The following is a 25771-nucleotide window of genomic DNA, read 5'->3' as shown; positions in this document are numbered from 1 at the left end:
AATTTTGTTAATTTTGTTAATTTTGTTAATTTTGTTAATTTTGTTAATTTTGTTAATTTTGTTAATTTTGTTAATTTTGTTAATTTTGTTAATTTTGTTAATTTTGTTAATTTTGTTAATTTTTGTTAATTTTGTTAATTTTGTTAATTTTGTTAATTTTGTTAATTTTGTTAATTTTGTTAATTTTGTTAATTTTGTTAATTTTGTTAATTTTGTTAATTTTGTTAATTTTGTTAATTTTGTTAATTTTGTTAATTTTGTTAATTTTGTTAATTTTGTTAATTTTGTTAATTTTGTTAATTTTGTTAATTTTGTTAGTTTTGTTAATTTTGATGATTATGTTAATTTTGTTAATTTTGTTACTTATGTTGCTTTTGTTAATTTCTTTAAATTTATTTAAAAATAAATTAATTTAGACAACTTAAGCATATTTCTGATCACAACATTGACTCACCAAGACAATCCAGTATCGAGTAGTGCAACAAATGCAGCAAAAAAGGCTCGGCAAAACTCAAAATCACAGTCATTAACTATTCTTTGGCGAAACTATTAATAGCACCCACTTGGAGAGTGCACCACACACGAGTTGAAAAGGAACACCCACAACTCATCCCCCCAAATTCCTCTCACTTTCCTCAAACCACCATCCCCCGTCCGAACAGACACCATTAGAGGGTGAAGGTTTTCCGCCGTGAAATAATTTTCTCCTCAGGGGGGTTTTTAGTTTTTTCTTCCTTTTGTATTTTTGTGTGTGTGTGTGCCAGTCCGTACTCGGAATGCCGGTCAAGTGTAGCTCGGGGGCCACGGTTATTAGTTTTGTTTTTCAATGGTGCACACCGCTGTTTTCGCTTTGAATGACATTAGTTTTTTTTTCTGGTCTTTCTCTTTTTTTCTGTTCTAAGCAGAATAGTGGAACACTTGAACCGGCACCATTTCTAGCATACAATCAGGGGCGACTGAGGACGGTGTTTTAACTTCCAAGCGGCTTCGAAGAGAAACAAATCGTTGACGTCAGACTCGTTTGAAGTTCAAGTTCAAAATTGGATTTACGTTTTCTTCAAACTCAAATGATAGTTCATAGGAAAAGATGGTAGTGCCGAATTGAACAAGATATTTTAATCATGTTAAAGGTTTAACATTAACTCAATGTGATTTAATTTTTTTTTTAGGATAATGAAATTTGTCCATTCTTTATGAAATTTCCGTGAATCATTTTACCAATTGTTTTCCAAAAGGTTATTACAACCGTATTTCATCAGCGATAACCTTTTTTTCAATAATCGACGACTACACTGTCCAACCGAAATCATATTTTTCGTGCCTCTCGTGTTTTTGCCGGATTTATTGTCAGCTGAGTCCGATTCCGCATCCATATTTGCTTCAACTAATTTTGAGCTATGACTTTTTGAAATATTGATTCGAAGTTGCGTCATAATTTCTAGCTTATCTCATTGCAGCAAACTATTGATTTTTTTTTCAAAAATTTATTATTTTTGTTGGATATTTTTTCAAATTTTCATAAGATTTCGTTGAATTTCAGCGAAAAGACATCGGTTTTCCCAAAAAAAAGCAACATTGCGTTATAATTGATTTTGAAAATATATATGTAAAGTAAATTAGCTGTAACTAAGCGGTTTTTCACCAATCAGAATAAATTGGAAATGTTTTGTAAAGTGAGAACGTTTGCTACAATAATTTGATACTTTCAAAACTTGACATGCCAGACTTTCAAATATTACTTTATAATGGCAGGCAGCGAAATTTTGCGAAATTATAGTTTGTATCATATCCATTTGTATCAGATGGATTATGTGGTGGCATCTCTCGCGCTGCATTCAATGACTCATTAGAGAATGGCAGAGAATTTCAAAGATAGAGCAAAAACCAGACGAGTTCTCGAACTATCTTTAAACTTACAATGCCATAAGTCAAAACAAGAAAAAAAAACTAAATTTCAAGTTTCAAACCCGATTTTCCAAATTTCTAAACAAAATGTGTTTATGTATCATTACAGTTATGCTTCTGTCAAAAAATTGCAAAATATTAATTAATTAAGACATTTTTCTTAACTTTTACGTTTTGTACCGATCTGTGGTCCTAAAATTCAATTTTTTTTTTTTCAATGGAAATTTAAATTTAACTCAATAATATTTTTTGCCCTCTTATTTTTTTGGGAAAATTTTCAAGAGGTGGGAAACTTGAAATAAAATCGATTTTGATCTGAGTCGAGAAACATAGACATACAAATTGTTTGCAGCGGCCTCATAGATTTTTGGCAAGAATTGAAATCGTCTTTTGTTTTGGAATCAAAAAGTAATTTTGTGATTTTTTGATAAAATTCACCATTTTCGAGTTAAAGCCATTTTTGCACTTTTTTTTTTTTGAAAAATTGTCTTTTTTTAAAGTGACCACTTTCATCCATCTCTGAAAAAGGTAAAGGTTGTTATGTTATACATGACCAATGTGACAAAAACCATAACCCAATGCTCTTGAAGTTCTATCAAATTTTATTCATTTTATTTGGTATTTCCATTTGTTTCCCATTTCCCATTTCAAATGTTAGTCGCATTTCAAATGTTAGTCAGACATAAACAAAAATTTTGCGGTACAAGCAGCTACAAATATTTTTTTTAGAAAACAATGTCTGATGCTAGCAATGCGCGAGTCACAACAATCGTCCAAAGGGTCAATCTTATGCAAAATTAGCGAATTTTTTCGAAAAAATACTTTCAAAAGCACACGATTGAGCTCTGTAACTCTGTAACAAAAACGTAACTTAATCCACCTTTAGGTGGTTGGTGCCTTCCTCTCATTTATAGAGTGATTACAATCCCCTAAAGTGTCCACATGGTTTATGGATCTCCCCTAACCTGATTGCAGCACCTAAGAGGTCCAAATAAAAATAAGTGACGAGTAAAAAAAAACAGACTTCCTACAGACTTTTTGTCAAGATTATACAGACACCGCCTTTCAGGAAAATGGCATCCCTCTACAAGGCTTTTTTCGTGGCGATCAGACGGGACCATTTGAGGTTATGTAAATTCAGACCATTTTTTAAACTGCTTGTAATTTTAGATAGGTAAGTCAGATCTTGAAAATTCTTAATCCACAAGAAAGGTATTCTCATATGCTTTCTAAAAATATATAACATGTGAGGGTTTCATGAAAAAACCACCCTTTTTACCATAATTTTAATTTAATATGAAACAGTTTTTTTTAACATAACTTTTTAAATACATGAGAAAACTGCATGAATTTAAATAGCAACTTAGGGGACGTTAAGACGGATCGATTAAAACCATTCCGGCCAAAATCGGTTGAGCCTGTGACAAGATATTCCAGTGACATTGATTTGGTACACATGTCTACATACAGCCAAACACACAGACATTTGCTCAGCTGGTGATTCTGAGTCGATATGTACAAATGAAGGTAGGTCTAGGAGGTCTAACTAAAAAGTTCGTTTTTCGAGTGATTTTATAGCCTTTCCTCAGTAAAGTGAGGAAGGCAAAAAGATCCAAACCATCACTTTTTCAAACAACTTGTTTGTAAAATTCTGATAACTCGTGAAAAAAACATACCAACCCCTTACGTTTATATATCATTTTTTTAAATTTGTCTACTCTACTACTCTAAAAAAACCCTGCAATGTTACAAAAAACACGTAATTTTAAAATGAAAAATTTAGTTCTAAATAGAGGGTGACGAGCGAGAATTCCCGGGAAAAATTTCCCGGGAAATCGACCATTTTTGGACCTCTCGATTCCCGGGAAATTTGGTCGAGAGTCCCGGGAAATTTTTATTTTATAAATATCGAAGCAAAATTCGAAATTGTTTAGAACATTGGATGTTAAAAGTAAGATGTTCAAGTTCGAATGAACCAATGCTTCTGTTATCTTCTTATTCATGAAGTGTAATCTTTAACTTATCAAAAATTCCAATAACTATGATTGAGAGAACCCAAATAATGTAGACCCCAAAATTTACCTTACCTACAATGTTTTTTTTTATTAATTTTTTTATTTGTTATTTCTAAGAGGGAAAAGTCTATTCCAGATAAGTATAATTACCATATCCTCTTTCAAGCATAGTAATCCTTATAATCTAGTTTTTTTTATTCTCAGTATGTTAATTTCGCTATATCAAGGTTATTTCCTTTTTTGATGCCAATAAGCCATTTTGTGTTTCGCTTCAACCTCAATATTAAATTATATTTTGGAAGAAAAAAACTCAGGCAATCTTTATAAAGTTAAGGTCCGCCAAATGTGAACATTAGGGTTTTACTGATTACTATTTCTTCAATGAATATTTACATTTGACCTTAAAAAGGAAAAAACAACTTTAAATTGTTGTTTTGATTTTTTTATTGCAAAAATTCCGATATTGGAAAATTATACATCATCTTATTTTTTACTTCACAAAAAAATTAATAACATGATCATGCAACAAGTTTGTGCAAATTTTAAAAAATCAAAATTCGTAAACATTTTTAACTACAATTTTGAGTCCCAAAAAGCTCAAGAAACGATTTTGTTTTTGCAGATTCAGGAAAAAAAAACAAAAGGTAGACCATAGTTCCCAAAAATAAAGGGCTACGAATAGTCGTTTCATTTAATAAGTAATAATAAATTGTAACTGAATGCATTGAAAAGAAACACATTTTTTATACATTATTGACTCTATTGGCATATTTGAAAAAAAAAACTCCCGGGTCCCGGGAATTCCCGGGAAATTGCCAAATTCAACTCTCGATTCCCGGGAAATTGAAAATCTCGAGAATCGTCACCCTCTAGTTCTAAATGAATAATTAAACTTCTGGGTTATTTCAGATTAAAAAAAAATCCCACAAAATGACGATTTTTGAAGTTAAGTAACGAGAATTGGCAGCGATTTTAATACTATTTTTTAACTTTTATGACGAAAAATACTCTTTTTTAGAATTTAAGTAAGCCATTAAATCGGGCGTCCAATTTTACACAAAAGTCCTCTTGAAAACAAATTGCTATCTCTTCATGGTTTCGAGCTACAAAACACTGACAAACGCGTCTTAGTAAAAATCTAGAAAAATGAATGGGGTTGTACCGCCCCACCGTCACGAGATATCGAAAACTGGACCTCGGATTGGTGATCAGGGACCAAAATTACCCCTTAGAGCAGAATTTCACGAAAATCGAATCTATAGGGGAGCAAGAAGCGTGTCCAGGACATTTTTTTACAATTTTTTTAAACTTTATCATCAATCTGCAAACGAAGGTCAGCTTAAATTCTTCCTCCCAATCCCAAACACTCATTATTTCCACCAAATGACCCCAACTGTTACGTGTGCTGCTGTACGTTGCGATGCCCTGCACTGGCCAGCCCGGCATGTGGTGCACTTCTAATCGCATGCCAAAGGCACCCATCCTGGCGGCTCTCTGGATTCGGACAGTTCTTTGTTGCATCCACAGCATCATTGAAAATCCCATAATTTGGCGTACTCTGCAATAGCCACTTTTGGCAGTGGATCAAGTTTCGTTTTCGCTGTTCCAGGGGTGCTCGTTTGAGTTTTATTTGGCAAGTTATAAATAATAATAAAATTTGAAAATGCAATTAAATTTGGGAACCACTGACTCCAAATGATTTGCCAAGCTGATTAAACTGATGTCTAATAAATCTAACCGTTTTCCCCCTCCCCCTTCTCAATCTCCTTTCAGCGCACTAAGTTTCGTACCCTCGTTTTTGTTCGAGCAGTTCCGGCGGTACTCGAACTGCTTCTTTCTGTTCATCGCGCTGCTGCAGCAGATTCCGGACGTGTCGCCAACCGGACGCTACACCACCCTCGTACCTTTAATATTTATTTTATCCGTAAGTGCGATCAAGGAGATCGTGGAGGACATCAAGCGGCACCGGGCCGACGATGAGATCAACCACCGCGAGATCGAAGCCCTCCGGGACGGCCAGTGGAAGCAGGTCAAGTGGAAAGAGCTGACGGTCGGGGACATCGTCAAGGTGCAGAACAACACCTTCTTCCCGGCCGATCTGGTGCAGCTGTCGAGCAGCGAGCCGCAGGGCATCTCGTTCATCGAGACGGCCAACCTGGACGGCGAGACGAACCTGAAGATTCGCCAGGGCGTCCCCGCGACGGCCAAGATCCTCGAGACCAAAGATTTGCAGCAGTTTGAGGGCACGCTCGAGAGCGAACCGCCCAACCGGCATTTATACGAGTTCAACGGGGTGCTCAAGGAGAAGGACAAGCCGTGAGTATTATTTTTCCTGTAAAGCACCATGCGTCTCCTTGAACTAGTGGGGGGGTACAGGTCCAAATTCAAAACCAATTAACATTACTCGGTCCAACGCGTCCGTGTTTCCGCTCCAATAATTATCCAAAAACTGCGCTGAAGCGACCTTTTTAGGCAATCGATTTCCACCTCACTAACCCTTAAATCTCTGTCTCCCCCCTCCTCCGCCCATTTTTTTTCAGCGCGGTCGCCCTCGGCCCGGACCAGCTGCTGCTGCGGGGCGCGATGCTGCGGAACACCTCCTGGGTATTTGGCATCGTCATCTACACCGGGCACGATACGAAACTTATGCGAAACTCTACCTCAGCGCCGCTCAAGGTAGGTTCATACCGTAATAAGAGATCCTCTTTTGGCAATAAATTTTAATCTTTTTTTCTTCGTTTCTTTCTCGTCTTCCCACTTCTAGCGCTCAACTGTGGACAGACTGACAAACACGCAAATTTTAATGTTATTTTTCATTCTCATCTTTCTTTGCATCGTGAGTTGCATTTTCAATCAAATCTGGACGAAAGAGCATTACAAAAAAGATTGGTACCTAGGCATAAGTGGTAAGTTTAAAGCCTTTAAATGGAGGTTGTTAACCGATGATGTTGGGTCTCAGATGTTATCGTCCTGTAATTGATGATTCTTTATCGATTTTTTTTGAACTGAACGATCGGTTAGCTGAATTTCCGTTAAACTTAACCGGTGATTCGGAAATCGATCTAAATTGTACCGATTTTTCAACTACAGTCCATACTAGAAAATCCTCGTTTCAAGCTATATCAAAACCGGACTCATATTCGGATGCTCTGGAATATGCTCTACAACTTTCCCGAAGAGAGTATGGTGCTAACTTGCTCATGAAAGAAGATACAGCCCAGGGCGGCGAAGTCCTTGTAGATAAAAAGGAAGACACTAGTGGTTGGTACTAGCAATGGTGGCCGACAGCTATAAAGTCAACTTCGTTTTTCTCACTTAAATGCATGTAAACTATGTCCGGATTCATCATCCGACCCATCGTTGGTTAGGTAATCAAAAGACCTTTCCAATGAGTTCAAAACATGGAAGTTCTGGCAACCCTGCCTCGAGATATGACTACTTAAGTGATATTTTTGTACTTTTTTTAATGCCTAAGCTATGTCCGGATCCATCATCCGACCCATCGTTGGCTAGGTATCACAGCTAAAAAAGTAGTAATCCCGCTGCATGATGTAAAAGGCCTGGGTGTAAAATAAATATTGCATTATTTTATGCAATTTTATGTGATTTTACACCCTGAAATATGTAGCCCATCAGTATGGGAAATTTACTTGGCCGAAATGTCAAGCGCATATATGCGTTTATCCTTGCAGCTTTTCATCGGTCTGATGGCCGAGAGGGCTAAGGCGCCAGTCCTTACTGTTGGTGCTGGGTTTGAATCCCGTCGGTTGCAACTTTTTTTTGTGTTTACAAAAATTGTACATGCAGCGTGTGATATTAAGTGTTTATTTTGACGAAGGTGATGTGCATGCTTTTGCATGCGATTTAACCATCGGATTTTTTGCTGTGATAATGAGTCTTTCCCATGAGTCCAACACATTAAAGATCTGGCAACGCTCAATCTCAAGTTATGACCGCTTAAGTGACATTTGTGTATTTATTTTTATTATTGAGAAATGGATGGAATTTGTGTCCAACCCCATCACCTCACCAAATGTTGGTAAAAAGTGAGGGAGGCACTAACCACATAGGTGGATTAAGTTAGTTTTTTTTTATAAAATCAGACACATATGGATTTTTTTTGGAAATTTTGAATTTGAGACTGCTTCAAACTGAAACAAAGGTATGTTTTTTGAATCCTTACATGAACAATTCACCCTAATTCCAAAAATGGGTTCTGCTTTTTTTTTATTTGGCTCAAACCAAGGGTCCTGATTTTCAGTTCAATGAACAGAAACCACTAACTCATCGCCTATCCATTCGTCGCATATTCTAACCCGATAGCATTCATGAGCGAATGATACTCGCAAGCAGCCAGCGATTGGGCCCCATCGTGAAAATTTTTGCCTGCTCCGTCGCTCGACGACACTCACACACTACCATGCTCAGCGAAGAGCCATTCTCACAAAATGCCAGCTCGGCAGTCTTTTTGTCTTCACGCCCTCAGTTCGCCATCAATTTGATTTTTTCTTGGTGTTTGGAAGTTGGAAGTTTCTTTGAAAGGTGTCTATAATGTTATGAAATCAAAATAAATGCACAATTTAACTGATAACATTTATTTTAGGCAACCCAAATCAATGAGTATAACGCAGCTCATCAGAGAAAAAATGTTTTCAGTTCAGAGTGATCGGTGACGTTCGGCCTGCCTGAGCCGTTCGGAGACTGAGCCGATCAGAGAGAGAAAGAGAGTAGAAGAGAGAGTGTACGGGAGCGAATGGTGTGAAAGTGACAAACAGTAGGAATTCATCAGGGCAGTATCGCGTCGCCTGCTATTTGTGCTCGCGAATGGAGTGGTTGATTTTGAGCAATCAGGACCCTTGGCTCAAACATTTTTACAAAAGTAGCCATTTTGTGTCATTGGTTCACCCATACTAATATCCATACAATTTCGTCAGCTGTCCATACAAAAATAGTACGTAAATATTCGAAAATCGGTAAGGAATTCTCGGATATGCATAGAAAAAAAAATCATGGTAATATTACATTTGGGAAGTGGTACATCTTTTATGTCAGAAAAAATGTGTAATTTTACCTCTAAAAATGTATAATTTTACATCTTTTCTGGTGTAATGTCGCTTTTTCAGTCTAAATTGAGGTAAAATTACATCATAAAAGAGGTAATATTCAACCTTCCAAAATTAAAGCTTCAAAATTTACACAATTTTTTTCTGTTTGGTGTCTTCGGCAATGAGTAGGTTGATTATGACTGTTAAAAAAATAGGTACACGGGAAAAAATGGACGATTTTAAAATTAACTTCTACAAACTAACAAAAACAATGTTTCCCAAAATCCATATTTTTCAGGTGACAAAACTCACAACTTTTGAGCCAACATTTTTGCCGCCAGGTAATTATTTTTTGAAAAATTGAAATTTTACCCAAAAATTGAACAGTTTTTTATGTAAAAATCAAATTTTTAATTGAAACGTAATTCACAATATAAATTATTCTGTGCATCACTTTTGAGATATTGCCTCTTAAAGTTTGATTTTAACTTAAAATTTGCAGAAATCAGAAAATTTATGAAAATCTTTTTTTTTAAACATTTGTTAGTTGCTCAGGTGTTTGCTTTGAAAAATGAGGGGCTGTTTGGGAAAGACTGATTAGGGTACGTTATCCATTAGTGGACCCCTTTCCTATAGTGGACTCTGAAGGGTTTTTGATGAAAAATTCAATAAAATCACAATTTCAAGCGTGTTGTTGTCTACAAATCTTTTATTTGGCATTTTCAGCATCATTTAAAACAATGTTGACTGACATTGAATTTTTCCTTTTTACCGTCATCAGGGGTGACATTGGGTCTGGGGGGTGAGATTGGGTCATACAAATTTCAGCATTTTTGTATGACCCAATCTCACCCCCCAGACCCAATGTCACCCCTGATGACGGTACCAAAATAAGTGTTTTGAGTTCGACATCTGAAATCAGCCATGGCCACTAGCATTTTCACAACAAAACTGCATTTATATTTTATGATTGAATTAACTATCCAATCATTTTTTGACTGATTATTTAACTTCAGCAAGTCGTAATAATGTAAGCTTAAGGAACTTTACTAAAATAAAGCGAAGAACTGCTCATTTTCGAGCAAAAATTACGGGGGTCCAATAAATGACAACGAAAATTCAAACTTTTCCAAAAGTGGACCCCTGTTAATTAAACCTTCAAAAATGAAGAAAACTGTGTATTTAAGCAAAAGTTTCTCTTAAACAAACAATAAGTGCTTGTTGTTATCAACTTTAACGCATATTTTTTTTTTCAATTGTGAGTATAAATATAGCTGTTTCATGTTAAAAGTACCAAAAATGCTGAAGCCGTAAAAAATTATAATTAATCAAAACTATAACCAAATAAACTTAACTGAAGCATCATAATTGCAGTTTGAAATGATATTTTATAATAATAAATCAATAACAAAACATTTTTTTTAAATAAACATGCGTGGTTTTATCAGCAACTGTAAACAAATCTAATGTTTAGTTTCGGTCAACCATTTATGTAATTAATATGGAAAAATTTGCATCAAGATTACTTTTTTTATTATTTTTATGTTTACAGTGGTTTTTGAAACGTTTTCTCTGATCTTTTTCGGAAATAAATGTGTTTAAATATCTGTTAGGTTTTTTTTGTTGTTTAAAGCCAAATTTGTTAACAAAACATATTTGTTTATGATGAAAAGTGAGCAAAATCCATCTTTTATTCATTATATCTATCATTAGACCTACACCATGCATCAAAACATCAAATATCGGTTAAATTTGGTATAAAAATAACAGTTTGCCTATAGTGGACCCGGGTCCACAATCGGATTATGGACCCGGGTCCACTATAGGAAAAGGGGGTCCATAACAGGCAAAAAAATTTTTTTTTCAAATGACTATTTTTCTGCTCAAAAACAAATAACTGATGAAACAAATAGTCAAAATTGTTCAAAAGACTTCAGATTTAATTGTTTTGTACAAAAGGTTATGAAAAAGTGCTTAAAATATTGAAATTTTTTGAAAAATGTGCTTCGGCTCTACTAGGGGGTCCACTAATGGTTAAAATACCCTACTTCAATTTCCTGGTTGTTTTTTTTCTATCCGCAGCCAGTTTCTTAAATGTTTCTAAGACAAAATTTTAGGAAATTTTCTGAACTGTTCAAAAAACTAGTTTCAGAAATGGTCACTAATGAGCTCTGTTTTTTTTTTTTTTTTTTTTTTTGGAAATCGATTTTTTTGGTTTACCTGATATCTACAACCAAATCAATGAAAAAATCCTTCAAAAGTTACAAATTTTCCAAATTCCAAATTTGGTAAATTTCTAAGAGTTCTGGAAAAAATCTTAAACCTGTTTTATTTGCTTTCCTTTTTGTTTGGTCCGAAATTTTTCAAAATTCTGAAATTTTAAAATGTTATAAATTTAAATTAAAGCTTAACGTTATTTTTTTCCCGAAATATGAAAATAATGAAACGTTGTTCAAACTTAGTTGTTGTAAGACGACAACACCATCTAAGATGATTTCATCGATTATTAACCATAAAAATATTCAACACTCAACAAATTACCAATATTTTTTTATTTTCCTGTTCTTTCCAGATCTTTTAAGTAAAAACTTCGCCTACAATCTGCTAACGTTTATCATTTTGTACAATAATTTAATTCCGATTTCACTGCAAGTTACGTTAGAGCTAGTTAGGTTTCTTCAGGTGAATATCCCGCGAAATTCTTCAAATCAGCTTTTCCACTGAACCACACACTCTCTCATCATTCCGACAGGCAACCTTCATCAACATGGACATCGACATGTACCACGAGGAGTCGGACACGCCGGCCATGGCCCGGACCTCGAACCTGAACGAGGAGCTCGGCATGGTCAAGTACATCTTCTCGGACAAGACGGGCACGCTGACGCGCAACGTGATGGAGTTCAAAAAGTGCTCGGTGGCACGGTCCATGTACCAGCTGGAGGAAACCCCAGCCCAGTCGCAGCTGGTGCAGGTGAGTGTGTGTCCAGGCGGGATGAATTATTAATTTTCCATTTCCAATGCCGCCGGTGTTTGATTCGATGAGCTTTGAGTTTATTGTTTGTATTTATATAGCGGGGTAATGAAAGTTGGAAAAGCAGTGTGATGAAATGTTAGTTTAGTGCGCAATTTGAGGTTACGGCACGCCATTTATTCGTTGCGTGGGACCACCCGGGAGATTGAAAAAAAGTTTACTTTTTGTCGATTATGACCCTTTGAAACATCTTTTTCCCAGCACATAATGAACAACCACCACTCGGCGCCGATTCTGCGCGAGTTCCTCACGCTGATGGCGATCTGCCACACGGTGATACCGGAAAAGTCCGAAGCGGACAACATCCAGTACCACGCGGCAAGTCCGGACGAACGAGCGCTGGTGTACGGCGCGAAACGGTTCGGGTACGTGTTCCACACGCGAACGCCCTCGTACGTCGAAATCGAAGCGCTGGGCGTCCAGGAACGGTTCGAGATTCTGAACGTGCTTGAGTTCACCTCAACGCGCAAGCGAATGTCGGTGATCGCGCGCAACTCCAAGGGGGAAATCAAGCTGTACTGCAAGGGTGCCGACACGGTCATCTACGAGCGGTTGGCGCCCAACGGACAGGCCTACCGGGAGGCCACCCTGCAGCATTTGGAGGAGTTTGCCACGTCGGGGTTGCGAACGTTGTGCTGTGCGGTGGCCTCGATCCCCGATGACGTGTACGAGGACTGGAAGCACACGTACCACAAGGCGTCCACCTCGTTGCAGTACCGCGAGCAGAAGGTCGAGGACGCGGCAAACCTCATCGAGACGAACCTGATGCTGCTGGGCGCGACCGCCATCGAGGACAAGCTGCAGGACGGCGTGCCGGAGACGATCGCGTCCCTCATCGAGGCCAAGATCAACGTGTGGGTGCTGACCGGGGACAAGCAGGAGACGGCCATCAACATCGGGTACTCGTGCAAGCTGCTGTCGCACGGGATGGACCTGATCATACTGAACGAGGACAGCTTGGATGTGAGTGCGGTTACGACGTTGGTAAAACGATCCGTTACGATAACCCCCTTTCCTTCCAGAACACCCGCAACTGCATCCAGAGGCACATCGCCGAATTTGGCGATCAGCTGCGCAAGGAGAACAACGTGGCGTTGATCGTGGACGGCAAAACACTCAAATACGCCCTCAGCTGTGACCTGCGGACGGATTTCCTCGACTTGTGCATCTCGTGCAAGGTGGTGATCTGCTGTCGAGTTTCGCCCATCCAAAAAGCGGACGTTGTCGATCTGGTGACCACGAACACCAAATCGGTAACGCTGGCCATCGGAGACGGGGCGAATGATGTAGCGATGATTCAGAAGGCCCACGTCGGAGTGGGCATTTCCGGCGTAGAAGGACTGCAGGCGGCGTGTGCCTCCGACTACTCGATAGCTCAGGTACTATCTTGCTCTGTGAAAATTGTGATTCAACGTCTAACCCTTTTTTCAACCCAACAGTTTAGCTATCTGCGAAAGTTGTTGCTGGTGCACGGCGCGTGGAACTACAGCCGGATGTGCAAACTGATCCTGTACAGCTTCTACAAGAACATCTGCCTGTACGTGATAGAGCTGTGGTTCGCCATTTACTCTGGATGGTAAGCTTGGATATTTTTTTTTAAATCCTTATCGCAATTTAACATCACAATTATTAAAGGTCCGGCCAAATCTTATTCGAACGATGGACAATCGGTTTATACAACGTGTTTTTCACGGCGCTGCCACCCTTCGCGATGGGTCTCTTCGACAAAGTGACCTCGGCGGAGCAAATGCTAAAGTGAGTATACTTCTTCCGGAAGGCGTCCGAATCCACCAACACAGACAAATGAAAAAATACTGAAACTGGAAAATATGGCTAAAAAAATTAAAATAGTTTTTTTTAATTTCTAAAACAAATAAAAACACGCAATACAAAACACAAATATACAAAAATACATTTTTTTTAATTCAAAAGGTCAGAAATTCTAAAATTTCAAAATTTAAAAACGATAAAAATTGTAAAACCTCAAATTTTAAAATTTTAAATTCCAAAATTCTAAATATCGACATTTTAAAAATACCTAAATTTTATCATTTAAAAAAAAATGCAGATAGGCCGATATTTCGGAACGGTCTGCTGGTTCTTCAAAATTCAAATTTATAAAAATTTAGAATTTCAAAATACAAAATTTGCCAGAACCCGTTGTCTAACAGATAGGGCTCGATTTAGATTAATTCGAGCGCTTTCTCAAAAAATCAAAAAATCGAAAATAAAACAAAAATTCAGAAATTTGGAAATTTAAAATTTTTAAAGCTTAAGAGTTTAGACATTGGAAAGATAAAAAAAATTATATATATATATATTGAAAATATACTAAAATTTGTTAATTCCGAAACTCCAAAATTCCTTAATTCAAATTTAAAAATTCAAATTTTCAAAAAAAAAATTGATATTCAAAAAACCAAAAATTAAAAAAAATCAAAAATTTTACGATTAAAAATCCAAAATCCAAAAATCAAAATTTTAATTTTTCAAAAATTTTAGAGTTTAGACATTGGAAAAACAAAAAAAGATCTAAGTTTGTAATTCCAACATTATTCTGTTTAAAATTTCTGAAACACCTGAATTCTTAATTTGAAAATTCAAAAGCTCAAAAATTCCAAAATTCAATTATTTAAGACATCCAAAATTCCTAAATTTTGAAATTTCAAGGTTTTATACTTTAAAAAAAATCTCTTAATGTAAAAGTTTCAAAATTCTTTCATTCAAAAATTTATTAGATAAAAAACCAAGGAAGCTGAAATATATTTTTTGCAATTCCACTGTGAAACTGTCAACTTTTCCTGTCCTTCTGGAGAAACGAAACGGCCTACTTTTCCCTACCAAAAATAACAGAATGGAAAATTAATACCTTTCAATAACAGTGATGGGTGCTGAAAAGTTGAACTTTTCAACACTAGTACTGAAAAGTAACATTTTTCAATATTTTTTTGCTTTGAACGATTAATTTACTAAACGCATGAATGTTTGACATAAAATTCCATTAAAGAAGCGTTTTTCGGAATTGCAAAAAATGTTGTAAGCAACTCGTTGCAAAACTTGATTTTTTCAGCACTCGTCGAATTTATCCAACTCGGTAAACCTCGTTGGATAAATGTACAACTCGTGCTGAAAAAATCTTCTTTGTGCAACTTGTTGCATAAACTACTATTTTATGACTTGAAATTAAAAAAAAATTATTCCCTAAATGGCTTTACTTTAAGATTTCAAAATTTATAGCTAAAAAATTGTATAAATTTTTTTTTGTAAACTTTAAATCTCAAAAATATTATAATTTCAAAATTCTTATATTTAAACAGATAACAAAATCCAAAACCAAAAAAAAATCAAATTTCAGTATTTAAAAATTCAAAAGATAAAATATTCAAAATTCCGCAATTGCATAATTTTGTATTTTGAAAAACAGCAGATTTCAAAATTTAAAATTTTATTATTCTAAAATTATACAAATCCAAAACCAACTAAAAACCAAGATTACAGAATTAAAAGTTTCAGTTTTTTTATTTGCTTTATTTTAAACTTCAACACTTCAAAATTTCAATATTCCAAACTTAAAAAATAGAAAATAGTATAAAAAAAAATCAAGTTCAAAATATTATAAATTCAACATTCGTTTCAAAATCTGTATATTTAAAAATTTAAAAGATAACAAAAATCCAAAAACTAAAAAAAAAATGAAATGAAAAGTTTAAACTTCTCAAAATTTCATTATTTAAAAATTCAAAAGATTAAATAATTCAAAACTCCACAATTCAATAATTTTATATTTTGAAAAATCAATGATTTTTCTATTTAATGTACTATTATTCTAAAATTTTATAAATCCAAAACTCTAAAATTCCTTAGTTCTCAAATTTCTTTATTTCCTAATTTCTTTATTTCCTAATTTCTTAATTCCTTAATTTCTTAATTCCTTAATTCCCTAATTCCTTAATTCCTTAATTCCTTAATTCCTTAAATCCTTAATTACTTAAATCCTTAATTCCTTAATTCCTTAAATCCTTAATTACTTAAATCCTTAATTCCTCAATTCCTTAATTCCTTAATTCCTTAATTCCTTAATTCCTTAATTCCTTAATTCCTTAATTTCTTAATTCCTTAATTCCTTAATTCCTTAATTCCTTAATTCCTTAATTCCTTAATTCCTTAATTCCTTAATTCCTTAATTCCTTAATTCCTTAATTCCTTAATTCCTTAATTCCTTAATTCCTTAATTCCTTAATTCCTTAATTCCTTAATTCCTTAATTCCTTAATTCCTTAATTCCTTAATTCCTTAATTCCTTAATTCCTTAATTCCTTAATTCCTTAATTCCTTAATTCCTTAATTCCTTAATTCCTTAATTCCTTAATTCCTTAATTCCTTAATTCCTTAATTCCTTAATTCCTTAATTCCTTAATTCCTTAATTCCTTTATTCCTTTATTCCTTTATTTCTGTCTTCCTTAATTCCAAAATTTAATTATTCCAATTTTTCAAAATTTCTAAATTCCAAAATTTTTCAATTTTGATATTTTATATAATAAAAAAATTCCAGCTGTAAAAGTCTAAAAATTTCTAAATTTAAAAGATTAATAAACCAAGATTCCAAAATCAAACATTTCATAATTGTTTTTTATCCAAAATTTCTAATTTCTTAAATTGCTTTATTTAAAATTCTAAAATTCTAATGCTTCTATTAGAAAAATTCTAAAATTTAAAGCTTAAAAAATGTATACATTTTAAAACTTATTTTTTTTTTTGTAAATTACAGAACTCCAAAATAGTATAAATTCAAAATCTCCATATTTAAGGTAAAACCCTCCAAAACAAAAAATAAAATAAAATTTTAAATTGAAAGTTAAAAATTCTCAAAATTTCAATATTTTAAAATTCAAAAGATCAAATCTAATACTCCAAAATTAAATAAATTGAATTTCAAAATATCAAAATTTCCAAAATTTAATATTCTATTATTCTAAAACTTTATTAGCTTAGCTTAGCTTAAAAAAAATATCCAAAATCCAAAAATCCAAAATTCCTATCATCTCAAATTCATCAACTTTATATCACAAAAATTATAAGTTTCCAAAATTTAATGATTTCAATTTCTCCCTGGGCTTTGTCATAATGAGTGTCATAGGTTTGATGCTTGTTTGGCAAAGAGTATGATTTGATTCGATGTGGAATTAAAATCGAAGTGTTCAGTATATTGCTGAAGCTTCCATTTTTACACATGGACACCACTTCATGCTGCTAGAACCCACTTTGGCGTAGTCTCAGGGCTTAATCGATGGCCGGTAAGCTGTCATCGAGACAAGGAGGTTCTCTGATAGTGGAAATATCACATTTGTACAATGAACCGCTACATATGTGATTTTTCCCTATCTTAATGTGGGTGTTAGGTTAGGATGCAGGTTTTTAAAAATTTAGTTTTTGTAGAATTTAGGATTTTAACTGTAAATATCAACTTTTAATACTTTGCCTTTAGTTATTTAGGGACAAAATTAGTAACAGTGAATTTAGTAATTCTATCAGAATCGGTGATTTTCATTCAAGTAGCATAAAAACCATTCTGATTTGTCAAAATTTCCATAGAGTCTCGATCAATCAATAGTGAAATGATATCGGACTAAATTCGTTGATCTGTTGAACTAACGGTTGTCGGATTATGATTGTATCGACCATTGTTGCGAATCGAGGATCTACTGGAATTCTGACGATCAAATGGTCTTCTCTTTTTCAATTCACGACTTGTAAAATATGAACTGTTATTCATTTTTTTGTTGTTTTTTTTTTTAAAAGAAGCCAGACAGGTTTTAAAAGAAACGTTCTAGATTTTTTTGGCTATTAATTAAAATGTCGGGGATTTGAGATAAGAGTAGCTTTCGGATAGGTTACTTTAAATCTTGTATTCAATTCAAGTTAGGTAGTTATCCGCAAATGAATATTTGGACCTATATGAATAATTGAACATTTTGGACTTATGAATAACACACAACTGTGCATTTATTCTAGAGTCAGATCCATACAGCGTCAGTGTTTATTTGGTCGAAGTGTACTAATTCATTGGCAGATCTGATTCTAGTTGTAATGTACGACAAGACTACTGACGGACGTGACAGGACGAGGGCCCAGTTTAGAGGTTTCGACATCAACGATGTGCGGCTGGATCACCCTCCCAAAAAAAAAAAAAAAAAAAATTAATGATTTCAATTTCTAAAATTTCGAAGTTCCATTGTATTGAAATTCTAAATTTGTATGATATTGTAATCTCAAAATTCAGAAATTCAAATATAAAAAAAAATTAAATGATTTCCTACCAAACTCAATTCAAAATATTGTGATTTCCGGAAGTTTGAAATCACAATATTTTTGAATGAGTTTTGAAATATTTCTTGGTCCAACCTAAGCGCATCTTTCACTACTATCATCTGGGCCGAATCGGGACAGCTGATTTAGACATGCTTTTGTGCAACTTTTTAATATTGTTGATTGGTTTCGGTTAGAACTCAGAGTTCGGAGTCGGAATTGGTGGAGTCGTATACTTTCCAGGACCCAGCATCCCCAATTTTTTATTTTGTGTTGAAAAAAAAAAACTAAGTTGCTTGCAGTATTCCATTTTGAATGTTTTAAAACATTCGCAATTGGACTTATTTTACAAACATCTTTATGAAAAATGGATTTTTAACTAATTTTTAATGTCTTCCCTTTTTATTCCTCATTCAAAAACAACAGAGAACCAAGACTTTACGAACCATCCCAAAGTGCCCAACTGTTTAACGTGAAAGTGTTCTGGTACTGGATCTTCAACGCGCTGGTCCACTCGGTGCTGCTGTACTGGCTGCCGATGTTCACCTACCAGGGCGACGTCATCTGGGGGAACGGCCGGGACGGCGGCTATCTAGTGTTAGGAAACATAGTTTATACGGTGAGTTGTTTTGTAGCCTTGAGGAAGGTTTGAAGACTAATTTTCGTCTGTTTCATTTTGCAGTACGTAGTCGTAACGGTGTGTCTGAAGGCCGGCCTGGTCACCAACTCGTGGACGTGGCTGACGCACTGCTCCATCTGGGGCTCGATGGTGCTGTGGTTTGTGTTTATTTTTATTTATAGGTAAGACGCAGAGCCGTAAATTTTGGCATCGTGAGTTCGTGACAAATATTTGCTTTTGCTTTTCAGTAATATCTGGCCAGCGCTGCCGGTGGGTGCGGTCTTCACCGGGATGGACGACATGATCTTCTCGTCGCCGGCGTTCTGGCTGGGTCTGTTCCTGATCCCCATCACGGCGCTGCTGCCGGATGTGGTCGTCAAAGTGTAAGTCTCTTGATGCTTATTTTCTTGGTCAAAATTAAACTCTCTTTCGACAATTTCAAATCTCAAGTCTATCAAGCGCTTCTTGCCTCAAGTTGTCTCGCAAGATCTGTCAAGTTGAAGTGTTTTACCAGATCAAACCCGCTTCCAAACGTAAGAAGTGTGACGGTTGTCGGTCCGGACATGTCTGCAGTCTGACAAGCGTTCCGGAACAACGAAGTTCAAGTAGCTGGTTGTCGTTATGAAAATTAGCAAGATTTTTTTTGTTTTGTCTTACTACTCTAAGAATAAATCCCTCCAAAAACTTTTAAAGCTGCAGAAATCTCACCCAAAACCCCACCTCTTTTCCAACAGGATAAAGAACCGCAAGCAGGACATCGCAACGCCCCACCCGATCAAGGAGTCGCGATCTTCGTAAGTATTGCTCAGTCTATGCCAAATTCATGCCAAAAAACAACCGTACCCCTGTTTCATTGCTAAATTTTGTTCACTGTGATTCCCACAAGCAATTTCCTCTACTTTGAAATTTTTAAAGAAAAAAGTAACAAAGCAAACATCCCAAAATCCCAGAAATTTCCCAAGATCCCGCAGAAAACATAATGTCCCATCTTCAACGTGCGTCGAAGAATTGCCAAGCTTAACTGTGATAAATATAGCGAAAATTTCATGTTTTTTCCTTCAAACAAACGAGGAAGAACTTTTCACCGAAATATGACTCAAACTCTGAAAAAAATACTGGTTTATTTCTCAGTTTGGTACTTTTTCTGTTTAGTTTCCATATTTCTTTCTTCTTCGACCTCGATCTTTTTCTCCTCGTGTACTGAGAAGCGATCCCCTAAATTTGTAGAAACTGGAATTAATACTCAGTTATTTCCAGTTTTTCTCCTCCTCCTTAGTTATGAGAAATTCTCATCGAAATCGCAAACTACTTGTGCTGGTCGTAAATTTATGGATAAATGAAAGTAATAAGCTTTTGAATATTTTGCCCGACGTTATTTGTGGATAAAATAAAAAGGCAAAAAACATATTTTCAAAGATAACTTTAGGAGCAAGGAAGTACGAAGATTGAACAATTATAATTTGTCATAATTTCGTTGCGGCCTTTGCCTACAACCCTAGAATTTTTTTTTAAAGGTTCAATAAACATTTTGTTTTGTTTTTAGGTGTTTTTAAACACTCCTGACTTAAGGCGGTTTCAAAAACACCCAAAATGTAAAGATTAAAAAATTTGTTTACTGGATTTTTTCTAAAAACAATTTTGTTTTTAAATTTTGTATTTTTAATTTCAAAAGAAAAAAATACTCACATATTTTCACAAAAAGCCGTATCTTTGTAAAAAAACAAACAAATATTTGTTTAAGGGGTATCAACGTGAATTTTTGTAGGATTTTTTTTATTAAAGTGTAAAGTACATTTTTTTTTTCTTTTTCAATATTTAAAAAAAACATTTCTATGAAATTTTGCATTTAAAATACTATTTTCTATAAAAAAAAATATCTTGGTCATTGACAAAAATACGGTATTTTGTTTAAAATAAGTATTTACACCGATAATTCTAACCCAGATTGTTCATCGATAAAAATTTTCGTGGTCACTGATATATATACGGTATTTTTTTTAAATAAGTATTTACACCGATAATTCTAACCAAGATTGTTCATCGATAATTTTTTTTTTTGACGATAACTCAATTTTATTATCTTTCTTAAATCAATTAATTCAACCATTTTCTGTTAAATTTTCCATGGTTTCACTTAGAATATATTTTTTTGAAATGTTTCAAGTTCCAAAGTATAAATATACAAAATTGTTCACAAAATACGGTTTTTTTCGAATGTACTCTAATTTTCATAATTTGCAATATGGGTATCAAACGAAGTGACATTTAGTATGCTTATCGCTTTATTAGAGTTAATTTTTGAAAATACTGAAAAAAAACAAAGTACCGTATTTTTCGAAAATACTCAAATTTTCAAAACTCTCATAATTTGTAATATGGGTATCAAAAGAAGTGAAATTTTGCATACGTTTTCAGTTTATTAATTTTTTTTTTAAATACAGAAATTTTCACAAATTACCGTATTTTATTCGAAAATACTCAAATTTTCATAACTTGCAATATGGGTACCGAACGAAGCGAAATCTTTTATGCTTTATCAGAAATTTTTGAAATACAAAAATTTTCACAAAGTTCCATATTTCTCGAAAATATTTCAATTTTCATAGTATGAAATATGGGTATCAAACGAAGCGAAATTGTGTATGCTTCATTTAAATTTTTGCTTCGTTTGATCCCCATATTGCAAATTTTGAAAATTTTAGTATTTTCGAAAAATACGGTATTTTGTGATAATTTTAGTATTTTCAAAAATAATCTGTTATAATGTGCAAATGCATAACAAATTTCTCTTTGTTTGACACCAATGCAATGCAATGCTTGAAAAGGGATCTATCACTGAATGGGACTGCTCGATATTCGATAGAACTTTCTGTCAGCGATCATTTCCCAAAACGATATTTGATCGCTGACACACAATGCCTATCATGACCGTCGTTGCTTGGCGACGGTCAGTGAACGTAAACACGAAGACGACACGAACGAAAAATGAGCACCATTCAAGCAGCCGCCCGAACGAGACAACGTGCTCTTTCTCTTTCTCTCGTTTTTGTCTCTCTCTTCCTAATGTATGCTGCGTGGTGACAGGAGTCATATGATTACTATCATTGGAGAGATGATCGGAATCTCGGTAGAATGTCAAACGACCGCTCTCGAAGCGATTTTTCTCCTGGAGGGAAGTCAATGATTGTGTGAGTGACTTTGCGTAGAACTCATTTCTTTGTGTGTAAAACGAACGAAAGTAGAATGTAAAAATCAGGTTGTCGTGGAGAAGACGATTGGAGTGTTCTGTCAGCTATCACCAACAAAGTCGAAATTTCGCAAGCCCTGTTTGACACCCATGTTGCAAATGTGCAAAGTTTGAATATTTTCGAAAAAAAAACATTTTTTGTGAAAATTTCAATATTTTCAACAAAAAAATCTAATAAAGTGAAAAAACATTTAAAAAAATCGCATCGTTTGATACCCATATTTCAAATAATGAAAACATTACTAATTTCGAAAAAATACAGTATTTTGTGAACAATTTTGAGTATTTACACTTTGAAACTTACAACACTTTCAAAAAATATATTCTTAGTGAAAGCATTCAAAAATCAACATGATATGGTTGAATTAATTCGATTTTAGAAAGATTTTAAGAATGAACTATCGTCCATTGACGGCGATAAGATTATCGTCGATGGAATTACAACAAATTGGGAATGAAAGTCAAAAGTCGGACAGAACTGAATCTCAATTTGTAATGTTGTAGAGGGTTTATTTTTGGATGTGCTTTATTTACATTTTTATTTGAGTAAATTATGATGATGATAAAGCAATCTTTTGAGTGCTGAAAAGTTCAACTTTTCATTACTTGTACAAAACGCTTTTCGATATTGTTCTGGCGATTGATTCGTTGAACTTCTTTGAGTTTGAGTACGAAGTGATATCAAAAGGAATTTTCAAAATATTCAAACTAAAACAAAGTTGCGACCAAATACAAAGAAACTAGTTTGCGTTTTCGCTAAGAATTGCTCTCAATACGAAACTTGTCCCAAAACTTCCCCTCTTATTCCCTCAATGAATCTCTAGAATCCCACTATATTTTATTCTGTGTTTGATCGTTGTTGCTGATGTTGTTTGTTCGTTTGTTTGTTGTTTACTTTTTGCTTCCAACTTATCTGTGTTGATTGCTACTTTTTCCCGTTTTGTTTTCCGAGTGTTTTTTTTCCTCTTCCCTATTTTTTCTGGTGTGTGTTTATGTTGATTTTGCTTTGTACCTGATTTAAGTTCAAGAAACCGATTATCAATTGGACAACCCAAGTTTTTCTGTGTGTGTAATGTTGTGTGCTGTCAAGTTTTGTTTGTTTTTTTTTTTATACTTTTCTTTTATGTTTACCAATACTGTAGTGCTTCTATTCGCCTCTAGTATCGATTGGTCAAACCTTATGATTTTTATGCGTTACGAACTCTCTACTATCTCTATGATTATTACTTGATTTATACTTTGGTTACCAAATCCGACAACGGCTTGAATACATTTCACTGTTTTGACACGTGTAAGAGATGCGCTCGTGCGAAAGGCGTAGAAAAAAGTCCAAAAGTGTGCCCAAAATAGGAACAAATATTGCTCGACTAACATTTTCGAAACCCCTCCTCATAACCATAACCCAAAAACAAAAGTATCTCATTCTGTCACCATTGGTAACGTCTCGCTTTCCATTTCGCCTAACCAAATAACAAAAAAAATCAAAACCCAAACAAAAAAAAACGAACCATCCAGATCGTCTAGCCCGGAGATATCCGTTACGTACGTAACGATTGCGATTTCGACGCACATGAAAGTCGAAAAATACAGGTTTTTATTACAGCTCTATCTCTCGCTATCTCCCTTTGTATCTCGCAAAAAAAATCACATTTCCCCTGTAATCTCAAAGTTAGTCCTTGTAATTTTAAGCTGTTTTAATTTTCCCTTTTTCTTTGAAAAGAAAATTATTTTAACAAAAATCTCTTTAGACTTCACTTATAACTATGCGAAGCAATGAACCAATCAAAATACCTGACTTTAGAATTGCACACCTTTCAATATTAATCCTTTTCATAGTGCAGTAGTCATCCTAACACTTCCTAACCACAAAGGCATGCACAAAACCCCTAAACTAATCTTAAATGACTAACTCATTCGACGGAGAGATTAAGAAGAATGTCATCAAAAGTGAAACAAAAATTTAGAACTTGGTTTAAAATTCTAGCTTATAGTTTTTGGTGAAGGTCAGAATAACTTAGAATAATGTTAGTTTCTGTTTATATGTTTAAACCAGCCAGTAAGAGCAGTAGGATCGATAGTGTTGTAATAAGCAGGTGGAACTGGAAATCTCGCACATTGTGTAAATAGTCATTACTAACGCAAACAAGCAGCAACCGGCTTCGTTCGAGCCATGGACTTGAGTCAGCACACGTACGAGGACAGAAATCAATCAACTTGTTTAAACACTGTGATATTGTAGCCGTTTTGAAAAGGTCTTTACTGTCACCCGAAGCAGGTCCGTCCCATATGTAATTTTGTCAATTTTGAGGTGATGATGCTGTTTTGTTCTAAATCATGTGAATTATTAAAAAAACTAATGAAATTTAGTGCTTTGTTAAAAAAAAACGTAGAAAATTTAACTTTTTTAAGGAACATTTTATACGTACCCAAAAAGGGAAAATATGCCAATTTTCGACACAATAAGCTTTTTGACCTATTCTCGTCACTGTTGCAGTTTACATCAACAATAGAGAGTTGATTGCTCATTTTTACTTGGGCTATTTATTATCGTGGATTTAGCTCATAGCTGGATTTTCTGACATCTTCTTACGGTCATTGGAAACGGTCGTGGAAAAGTTTAATTCTATAAAAAATAATGGATCAAATATGTGTTCTTTAATCATTTCTCCGACATCAGTAATAATTGTTTGAACTTGCTCGCAATTTTTTCTTTTAGTCGAAAAAATCTTATTTTTCTTGGAAAAAGTTTCAGCTTTAACCACATGATCACCCCTAATTCTGGCACGATGCCGCCATCATGCGACCGCGCGCTCTGTTTGTTTGTCAACAAAGCTGCAGCTGGATGGTGAGACGAAGTGAGGGGGGAGAGGTTTTGACATTTTTATGCCCGCATCTGGCCCACCGCCTATTTCGGCGGTCGTTTCCAACGACCGAGTCCAGCTAGGAACTGATCGTACAATACCGTGAAATAGTAAAAATAAAAGTGTCCACGGGATTTATGGATGGTCCCCTTCTGTTTTTACATGTGGGACGGACTAGATTCGAGTGGCAGCTTACATGTGATTTTAAAAAACTATATTTTTTAACTGTGAACATTTCATTTTTTTAAACCTGAAATAATCAAACAATGATTTTCTCATTTTTTTTCTATAAAAAGCACAAATGTTTTTGTTTTCGCAAAAACAGCACAACAAATTATTGCAGTAGCCCGAATTTGACAAACTTTGCCCCTTCGATCATTGATTTCGCCGTTGCAAATATTTTTTTTAAGTTAGTGTCCCTCGACTGTTACCAAGCCATTGTGTTTTAAAAATGCATTTTACACCAGTCTAGGTGTTTGGCAATCAGTAGTTGTACAGCTGCACTTTAAAATTTCACAAAAAAATATTTTTAAACAAGCCCAAACATGCTAAATATGATTATCAACCTACATAAACCGTGACAAATATTAGCAACGGCTTTAAAACACTAGGAAAAATGTCCTTAAATATTTATTTTGTGTTTCCGAGTAAAATCAGTTTTTTTCTTTTTGCAAAAAAATATTTTTTAAAGGTGTTCATCATCATCCAATGTTGAAAATTATTGTTGTCAAACAACTGA

General features: G+C 34.6%; 1 protein-coding gene across 10 annotated transcripts in view; it reads left to right on the top strand.

Annotated features, from left to right (window-relative positions):
* The window catches only part of LOC120416760 (probable phospholipid-transporting ATPase IA), a 177211-nt gene that overhangs the window by 129146 nt on the left and 22294 nt on the right, over positions 1-25771 (top strand). For 9 of the 10 annotated variants that reach the window (XR_005605382.2, XM_039578600.2, XM_039578594.2 and 6 more), the window contains 13 exons: positions 5694-6236; positions 6461-6596; positions 6685-6826; positions 11538-11647; positions 11718-11939; positions 12201-12962; positions 13022-13378; positions 13439-13575; positions 13635-13754; positions 18732-18924; positions 18988-19106; positions 19173-19307; positions 19659-19718. Coding sequence is in view for 9 of the 10 variants with exons in the window: in XM_039578600.2 (XP_039434534.1) it covers positions 5694-6236; positions 6461-6596; positions 6685-6826; positions 11538-11647; positions 11718-11939; positions 12201-12962; positions 13022-13378; positions 13439-13575; positions 13635-13754; positions 18732-18924; positions 18988-19106; positions 19173-19307; positions 19659-19718 (3036 nt within the window). In the remaining variant the exon portion in view is untranslated. Of the gene's footprint in view, positions 1-5693; positions 6237-6460; positions 6597-6684; positions 6827-11537; positions 11648-11717; positions 11940-12200; positions 12963-13021; positions 13379-13438; positions 13576-13634; positions 13755-18731; positions 18925-18987; positions 19107-19172; positions 19308-19658; positions 19719-23686; positions 23762-25771 lie in introns of all 10 variants that reach the window. The other variant, XM_039578595.2, reaches the window with a different exon arrangement.

The sequence above is a fragment of the Culex pipiens genome, chromosome 2 (assembly GCF_016801865.2).
Source record: "Culex pipiens pallens isolate TS chromosome 2, TS_CPP_V2, whole genome shotgun sequence".
Classification (NCBI taxonomy): domain Eukaryota; kingdom Metazoa; phylum Arthropoda; class Insecta; order Diptera; family Culicidae; genus Culex; species Culex pipiens.
This window is presented reverse-complemented; position numbering and strand designations above follow the sequence as displayed.